Here is a 9243-nt window from a genome sequence, read left to right as displayed (position 1 = left end):
TTTCTACCAGAAGTCTTGAGGAAGTCTGGCTTGTTGGAGTAAGAAAGGAGTTGTCTAGCTGTTGTTATTTAAAGGAGTGTGTGTCTCTTCCAAACATGGCCTTATCACCTTCTTCTGGGCATCGCCAACCCTCCTCTGTATTTGAGATCTGTTGCCAGCTACCTTGTTTCCTATTTCTACCTTCCGTCCGCACAACCTCAAGATCGCAGCCATCTTTTCTGCTAACTTCTGCCCCAACTTGGCTGGCCAGGCCACCCTGCCACCCCTAAAGAGCACCTGAGCACCCTAAAACTCACCGTCTCCAGTTCTCAGGGTCTCCTCCCTCTCCGCCCCCCTCAGGCACAGCTTTTGGGATCCTACCCTTCTCTCTGCGTATCCATGATGAGCTTCCAACACTTGTGAGCAGGTCCCACTTTGGGGGTTCAGTTCTCAAGAGGACAATGACTTTCTGTATCTGTGTAACTGGTGGTGTCAGTGGTCCCAAGGGATGATCTTAGCTGAGAATTTCAGGCACTGAGTGATGAAAATGTGCTTGCTAAATGGAACCGGATAAACGAGGCATCCTGGAACAAATGTACATTCAGCTGGTCTGAGTTTAAGACACTACAAAACAAGGAGCTGGAGGTCTCAGGACCCTTCCAACTCTGTTTTCCTGCACGCTTAGGGCATTTGTGCTGGGTGGGGCCCCCTGCTCTGCCAAGCCTGGGCCAGAAGAGGAGGAGGGAGGCGGGGCGAGTGGGAGGGGCAGAGGGAGTGAGCAGTGACCTACATCTGCTCCAGTGTCGCCTGTCCAGTACCAGCGGACTCGGAGCTTCTCATTGCAGACAGCAGCTGGAAACGGGGAGGAGGAGGAGGGGACGGGAGCTGGAGGCCAGTGGTGCACCCAGGTAAGTGGGCACAGCAGAAATTGTGACCCCCACCCCCACCCTCAAGCTAGGGAGGATCGAGATAGAGACACCGGCCTGTCCCATACCCGACGGCTGGCTGGCCATCTAACGAGATGCATATTTGAAGGAGAGGGTTTCAGTGAGTCCTCTCTGCGTAGTCCTGCCCTGGCATTCATTTTTTCTGCTTGGGATAGAGTGTGATAGACAACTAACTACAAAAATCTCAGGGATGGGACTTGGTACATCTCGCTAATGGTATGGTCAAAGCAACGGAGAGGAGGCCCGCTGGCTTTTCCTACAGTTGAGAAGTTGGAGGTGGCAAGCGGAGGGTGGAGAGGCGTAGACAGAGTTCAGGGAGACACGGCCTGGGGGTCAGATGCCAGCGGCTGGCTGGGGTAGATGGCTGCAAGGGCACCAAGTTGCTGCTCAAGCTGAGAACTCGTGATCTTCTGGAACATGGGCATGCATCATGGAGGAAGGAATTCATTTCCTTCTCCTTCCTCTCCAGCTGAGCTACATGCCGTTTGTCACGGACCATGTACCCAATCTAGCTGATTCTTAAAGATGGTAAGGCAGCTTAACATCAGACCCCTAAGCTCCCTCCCCAAGGTTCTCTGCTCTTGCATCCCAACTGGACCAGTAAGCAGGAGGCGAAGGAAGGGGCTGGTGTCTGCATGATACTAAGATGCGTGATGAGCAGCCGAGTAATCCACTGATAGCAGGTTGTGATGACGATGAAGATGGTGACTAAGATTACTATGTTAGACTCAAACTATACGGGCAGGGATGTGTGGCCCGGGTGCCGATGTGTTCACCCCTACCTGATGACCGTACTGCAGAGACGGTGTGAAAAAGATGTTGGCACCCCATTCTCCAGCATGGCAGTCTGGGTTCTCCTCATTGGGACAACACCCCCCCCTTTCCCTTGTGACTCCCTTAGCCACAGCAACTGTGGCGCCTGTGGCGTGCTGACCTTTCCAGAGCACCGTTGGCACACTGTGGCATTCCAGCACTCTGGGGGGCAGTGGCTGGATGGTTCAGGGGACACCCTGGGGTTGGCGGAACCAGTGGGTGGGCAGTTGTGAAGTGGAAATGTATCCGTTGGAGGGAGGGATTTGCTCTGTCCTGTGTGATTCTATATTGATGGTCAGGCTTTGGGGGCAGGAATTAGAGACCCCCAAATAGAACCACTTGGCCACGGGCCAACTGCACTTGAGGTGGAATTGCTGGAGAATTCTTTCAAAACTCCCCCCAACTCATTCATGGTTCTCATCTCATCCCAGATGGGATGCCCTGCCTTTCCGCTGTGACATGCCATGGCCATCATAGATGGATGGAATTGAGTTGAGCCCAGAAGAGACAGTGGTGGTGGTGCTAGGGAAAGGCTGGGAAACACTCTGCATCCCTGACACTATAATTCACAGGCTGGGAGGGAGAGCAGACGGATTTATGGTGATTCCATTGGCCTGGGTAGAGAAGAGCTTAAGGGCAGCCAAGTCAGGGACTCGACTCTGCAGTCCTTGAGATCTGAAGGATTCCAGACTGGTTGAGGTTGGGAGGCCAATGGGCTGCTGGGCTCTGCTAGAAAATCTCAGGGCCAGGGGAGGAGCCAAGAGGCTGGAAAGTCACATTCAAGCTAAGGAGGGCAAGGCCATTACGCAGCCTAAGGATTCCTGAATGAGTTTGGGTTGTTCAGGTTTGGGAGAACTGGGTCTTACCCTCGGTGGCCTTGGGTTTGGGTCTGCCAAGACACCAAGCCATGGGCAAAATGTTCAGATTCAGTACCCTGGTTTCCCTTACCTGGGAAAGACAGCTGGGCAGCAACCCACCTTCTTTCTGGCCTTCGGGAAATTGGTTTGCAGCAACCAGGCAGTGTAATTCCTTGGAGTTAGACAAGCTCTGGGAGGCAGTAGCTTTTCTCCATATCCACCGCAGATTCTGGCTGGTACACCGACGGTGCGGACAGAGTGGGCTGAGACTACCCTGGCCCTCTCCTCCATACTTGGTCTTCCTTCTTCAGGTGCTCACGTTCGACCTTCCAAGGATCCAAGGAGAAGCCGGAAGCATGGCAGGTGAGAAAGGAACACCCATGTCCACCCCCTCCCTCCCTGCTAGAACGCCTCATCAAGGTGGAGATAGGGAACTCTGGAGAAGTCATATTTTTTATTTTTATTTTTTGAGAACTCACCTATTTCTTTGCTCTTTTCAGCTTTGGCTCTGATTGGTTTTTCCTGAGTCAGGGGTGCAGGGTGAATTTTCATTTCCTGAAAAGGAGCCCTCTCCCCTCCCCCCAGCTCTTCCCGAGGGACACCCTCAGGGTCTTCCCACAAGCCCTGTGCTAATTCCTAAGGGTGCCCGCCCTTCACACAGCCAAAGAGCAGCCCCCCCCCCCCCACACCATCAGAAAGTTACACCCTTCACAGGCCAGAGGCGGGCAGGAAGACCCCACCCTGGCAATGGGAGAGTGAGGGGCCTGGCTCCCCCATGTGGGGGCAGATAATCCAGTCTGCTGAGGGGCACTCTAGAAGAAGAGGAAGGAGGAGGAAGGCCCGGCTCCCTCTATCCCGCTTTTTCCAGGAAAAGCCTTCAAGAAGTCCTCCATCCCCGGGGTGAGCATCCTGCAGCTGGTGGAGGAGATCCCCGAAGGCTGCAGCACACCGGACTTTGAGCAGAAGCCTGTCACCTTGGCTCTGCAGGAGGGTGAGCCCCCAGAGGGCATTGCTCAGCGAGGCGTGGTTCTTGTTCTCCCATCTCCCGGCATGCACTGGGGGGAGGAGGGAGCGAGGGAGGGAGGGAGGGTTTGCCCAGTCCCTGCATCCATTATCAGGCTGTGTCTCCTTCCTACACTCAAGTCATATTTGCTTACCTGGATCTCTAGTGGAGACAAGGGAAAGAATGGGGATAGGAAATGCTATGCTAGCCTGAGAACTATCAGGAGAGCTGACCACGACTCAGGGGGGCTGAGACTTAAGAGGATCATGGTTCAAAACCAGGGCAGGCAGTAAAGCCTGCAAGATTCCATCTCCAATTAAGTAAAAATCAGTTCTGGAGTCATTTAGTTTAAGTGTAGAGTACCAGCCCTGAGTGAGCAAGCCAAGCCAGAGCACAAGGTCCTGAGTTCAAGGTCTAATACTGGAGAGGAAGGAAGGATCAGGAAGGGAGGAAGGGAGGGAGGGAGGGAGGGAGGGAGGGAGGGAGGGAGGGAGGGAGGGCTCAGTTGGTAGAGCACTAGCCAAGGAGCACTAGCCGCTTTCCACCGGAGGAAGTGGTAGAAAGCTAGGCTTGTTAGGGGAATAGAGAGGGGTTCAATCTCCTTTCCCATCACAGGTCCCTGCCATATATTTTAGTTCACAACATTCTGGCATAAGACTCATAGTGGTACTGTGTATGATCTGTCTAAATCTGAAACGAGATTCTAGACCTGGGGAAGAACCTTGGGGACTTCCCTCCGTTTCTTGCTTTCCACTGAGCTGTTTCTGATGGCAGACCAAGGAGGGCTCCCCGAGGGAATGGAGCCCCCACACGTTTTTGCCTGGCATGGATCTCTGGGTCTTTTCTGGGGATGAGTCCCGTATCTCGCGACCAGCTCCCCTCAGCACCAAACAGCCAGCCTTTCCAAGATTGTCGTTTCCTTTTTCTCTAGAGAATAGAAGCGGCACTCACAATAAGACATCCCCAGTGTGGGAAAGTCCTTTAGATTTCACATAGACCTACTCCCAACCAAACGCCACTTTCTCACCCAGTCTCGCTTGCCTCCCTTGCTGCCTGGATAGTCCAGCCAGCGTTTTCCTTCATGCGCCTAGGCTCATGGATTACAAAAGCCAGGGCAGTACTGCTTTCTGGGCCCCCTGGAAACCCCTACTTTCCATCCGGCATTAGGATTCCTGAGTCAAGGGGACCAACAAGGCCTGGTGCCTTCCTTGGAACAGGGAGCTGAAATACTTAGAGCGGGGAGGCTGACGCGAATTAAAATCTCAGTGAAGCATCCTGTCCCTTCACCCTCCGCTTGTTGGACTTTTCAGCTGCCTCTTCTTGTCCCAGGGAAAAATGCCATCTTTCGGGCAGTGGTGCGTGGGGAGCCCAGACCCGAGGTACGCTGGCAGAGCGCCAGAGGAGATCTCCACCACTCCAGCAAGTACCAGATCTCATCTACCCCTGGCGGCAAGGAGCACGTGCTGCAGGTGAGCGGAGCGGCTCTCCTCGGCTCCGGAGTCCACCTCCCGAGGAGAGGACCAGCCCTGGAAGGCCTCCTTGGTGGCCTCCAATCCCCAGATGAAGAGGACCCATTCTTAGCCAGAGCTAGGAAGGTGACAGGGACCTCGGTCGACAGCTCGGGAGGTGGCTCAGAACAGAGAAGAGCCAACGCCACGGAGTCAGATTGCCTGGGTTATAGTCTTAGACCACCACTTTGGAAAGATAACTTCCTTCTCTCTGCCTCTGTTTTTTCACCCGGGAAAGGGGTTCATTAGTACCAAAGTGCCTACGTGGAGAAGTTATTGTAAGGATTAAAGGTTAATGCAAGGCATTTAGCGGGCCATCAGCCTGCTAGTGGACAGAGGCAGTGGTCAGCTGGCAATGATTGGACTCGGGATGTTTGGCTCTATGTTGACATGAAAGCAATGTGCACGTGGTAGAAACTGTACTTCGAGTTTTGAATTTCCCATTTGGACTTTTTTTTTCCCCCTGGATGAGCGCTGTGCAGCGTGATCCTCTCCTGCTGGGAAGGGGCAGCAAGCTGAACCTCCCTCGGCCATGCGAGCCCCAATCAGTATGCAGAGGAGAGTCTTACAAGAGCTACCCAGCGCTGCATTACAGAATGAGTTCTGTGTTAGAAGATTTGCCCAGCCCTTAGGCTGATGTGTTCTGAGCACAATGAAAGCTAAGCTATGGTGTTCAGTAGGTTGGCTGGGTGTTTCCAACTTAGAGTAGGTTTACTGGGACACATCCCTATTGAAAGTCAAGGGCATCCGCTCTTCAAACCAATCTTGGTTAATGTTCATAGGAACCAGGAACCATGGAACCAGGAAATATGTACTATTGCCTAATTCATATGGGTTAATTAATATGATCTAATTAATTAATAAGGATCATATGGTTTAATCCTGACCATTCACTACTCTTTGAGATATTATTATCCCCATCTTACAAGTGAACACACTGAAGTTCAGAGAGGCTAGATAACTCGCTCAAGGCCCCCCAGCTAGTAATGCACTGCAGATTGTTTTCAGTCCCGGATCGAGCTGATTCCCCAAAGGAGCCCTTTCTGCCAATCCGCATTGCCTCTGAAGGGACGGACATCTGCTTTCTGTCCAGATCCAGATTTTTGTTTGGGTGTCTGTGTTACCTGGTAAGGAGCTCCATGAGAACAAGGACAGTGTGCTAGCCCTCGTCACCCCCCTACTCCCAACACACAGCCATGTCCAGTCCATGGAGGACAAGGAGGTGCTAGCCCTGCCCCCTGCCCTTGTTCTCCCCGCAGATCAACAAGCTGACCGGAGAGGACACAGACCTGTACCGCTGCACCGCGCTGAACATGTATGGAGAAGCCGTGTGCTCAGTCAGGCTCACCGTCATCGAAGGTGCGTGCGTCCCCTGCGTCTCTGCATGGCACAGGGGAGGGAGCAGAGACCTCTGACTCCAGAGGGGTGGAGGACCATCCACTCACCTATGCAATCTGCATGTGATTATAAAAGCCCACCTTTGGCAGATACTCTGGACAAGGCCAGAAGCTAGAAGCTGGGTTTCAGTCCTGGATCTTCTGCTGACTAGCTTCCTCTTCTCTCTGGGTCTTAGTTTCTCCACTAATATACATCAGAGGTAACAAATAGGCAGCATGAAGACCAGATTTGATCTCCAGACATATTTTGATTGATTTGCACAGAGTTCATTGTTAGCTGGTAATGATCAGAAAGTAGACAGATACCACTTGAAAGAAGCAAATCTTATCTCTCGGTTAGGCTTACAATTGTTTGCTTATAAGTAACAGAAAACACATCTTACTAAGAGGCTGGAAGCATGGTTTAGTTGGTAGAGCGCCAGCCAATGAATAAAACAATCAAGTACCAAGTTCGAGTCCCAGTCTTGGACCTAAAAGAAAAGAAAAGGTCCTACTAAGAGTAGCCCCCAAAATAAAGGTATTTACTTTACATAGTAAGAGGTCCTGAGATTGGAGTTCTGGGCTCAGGGCTGTCTTGGAGAGCTGGATTCTCTCTGTCTCCCTGGCTGGTCACTTCATGGTCATAGATGCCTGCTGTAGGTCCAAATTTAACCCGTGTTCAAGGAAGAAAGAAGGGGAAAGAAGTTGGCCCCAAGGATATTTGTCCCTCTTTCAGGGTCGTGAAAGTTTTCCCAGAAACTCCTAGGAAAGCTTTTGCTTATATCTCATTGGCCAGAACTTTGGGACATGTCCCCCACTCGTTGCAAGGGAAACGGTGAAGGCAAGTGTTCAGGCTTTCTAGCCTCTCCAGCAGAATCAGATACTGAAGAGGATTAGGAACTACTGCAGAAGCAGTAGTCAAACAGCCATGCCTGACATATTTGGCACTGAAATGGCAGTTCTCAGGTGCATGGGAAGAACAGCTTCTCTTGAGACGCTGTTCAGTTTTCGGTGGCTGCTCAACTGATTCATGTCAACTTCAGGGCCCGTTGTACCTGTGAATGGGCTTCCCACTTACGCAATGGCACTCAGGGTACCAAATCTCCTGATAGCCAGACCTCTACCCTGTTCTTTGCTCCTTGCTGGGCTGTTGCCTTACCTTAGAGGAGCCATGGGGGAAGGTGAGGGCTTTGGAATTCAGTAGACTTCTCAGGAAGACTACCAACGTGTCGCCTTTTTCCCTGTCTGTCCACATCAACTTATACTTTTCTTCCCCGGATGGTCCAGTTGGTTTTCGGAAGAACCGGAAGAGGCAAAAGGAACCCCAGGAAGGTAGGTGGGTTTGTCAGAAATCCCCGTGGGCCCTTGTGGGATAGGGTCTTCTTCACCTGGTGCTTGCCAATCGGCCACACATCTTGGTGGGCATCACCAGACTGCAAGAGTTGCTTTCAAAAGCTTGGTTGTCCACTTTGGACCATGCAATGGAGCTATCTATGCCTTAGCCATCCCTCCGGGGACTGGGGCTTCAATCCTTCTTTTCTAGATCTCAGAAAGGAGTTGGTGGACTTCCGGAAGATGCTGAAAAAGAGGTGAGTCTGGACCTGCCCACAGGAGATTTTGAAAGCATCATGGTCTCACTCCCTAACCCCAACTCCTACAGCTGCTGGGCTCAGCCTCTACTTCCACCTCTAACTTAAGCAGGGAGCTAGATGGCCGAAAGCAGAGAGGAGGATGGGAAAGGGTACGTACCTGGGAATTCTGGGCCCAACACAGCCACTCAAAAGCTGTGTTAGTCTTCTCTCTACCCTGGGTCCGGATTTCATTTGCAAAATGAGCTGGCTATACTACTTGAGCCACAGCTCCACTTCGGCTTTTTTGGTGGTGAGTTGGAGATAAGAGTCTCATGGACTTTCCTGCATAATCCTCAGATCTCAGCCTCCTGAATAGCTAAGATTATAGGCGTGAGCCACCCGTGCCCAGCTGGAGAGTGATTTTAAGAAAAGGAAAATGATTTAAAGCAATAGAACAATTCAAACCCCAATTCCAACACTACCCAAAACCATCAGAAACTAACAATAGGTCATTAGGGACAGAGTATCCCTGAAAGCTGCAATGAAGCGGTAAGGGATAGGTCTCCCATCTCTGGGCCCAGACAGTAGTCAGTTCCAAAGATCTCAGTCCCTGCGTCCTCTGGATGCAGCTTCCCTGGACCACTCAGAGTACCAAGGCCAGGAAGTCAATACCTGGGGCTCCTCTGGCCTTTGACCTGTTAGCTGTGCTCTTAAGGGCCCCACCTCCAGCCCCCGAGAAAAAGATGGAGTCAGCTCAGGTATGGCAGCTTCTGATGACTGCAGACCGGAAGGACTATGAGAAGATCTGCATGAAGTACGGCATTGTTGACTTCCGGGGCATGCTGCGTAAGCTCCAGGAGATGAAGAAGGAACAAGAGGACAAGATGGCGCAGGTACCTCACTCTGCCCTTGCCCCGTGTACCTCAGGCACAGGAGCTGGGCCTTGGGAAACCCCATATTATGCAGAGCTTTTCTCTATGTGGTCCTTAGTGAGGACCCAGGCTTCTGAGCCGGCACTGGGCTGAGAAACCTGAGTCTGATACTTAACCAGACTTTAGGACTGGACACAGTTAGGGCCTCTGCTGTATGGTTCCCTCATCTGTAAAATGGGAAGTATAGTCACATCTACCTTAGATGGTTATTGAGAAGATGAATGATAGGGTATACGTATAGCACTTAGCCAATTATA

General features: G+C 51.8%; 1 protein-coding gene across 1 annotated transcript in view; it reads left to right on the top strand.

Annotated features, from left to right (window-relative positions):
- Positions 1–810: 810 nt before the first annotated feature.
- The window catches only part of Igfn1 (immunoglobulin like and fibronectin type III domain containing 1), a 29927-nt gene continuing 21494 nt past the window's right edge, over positions 811–9243 (top strand). Inside the window, exons 1-8 of the mRNA XM_048357658.1 lie at positions 811–887; positions 2908–2959; positions 3465–3587; positions 4929–5068; positions 6367–6466; positions 7771–7815; positions 8027–8072; positions 8770–8947. Coding sequence (XP_048213615.1) covers positions 2953–2959; positions 3465–3587; positions 4929–5068; positions 6367–6466; positions 7771–7815; positions 8027–8072; positions 8770–8947 — 639 coding nt within the window. The 5' untranslated portion in view covers positions 811–887; positions 2908–2952. The remainder of the gene's footprint in view (positions 888–2907; positions 2960–3464; positions 3588–4928; positions 5069–6366; positions 6467–7770; positions 7816–8026; positions 8073–8769; positions 8948–9243) is intronic.

Source organism: Perognathus longimembris, chromosome 11 (assembly GCF_023159225.1).
Source record: "Perognathus longimembris pacificus isolate PPM17 chromosome 11, ASM2315922v1, whole genome shotgun sequence".
Classification (NCBI taxonomy): Eukaryota; Metazoa; Chordata; class Mammalia; order Rodentia; family Heteromyidae; genus Perognathus; species Perognathus longimembris.
This window is presented reverse-complemented; position numbering and strand designations above follow the sequence as displayed.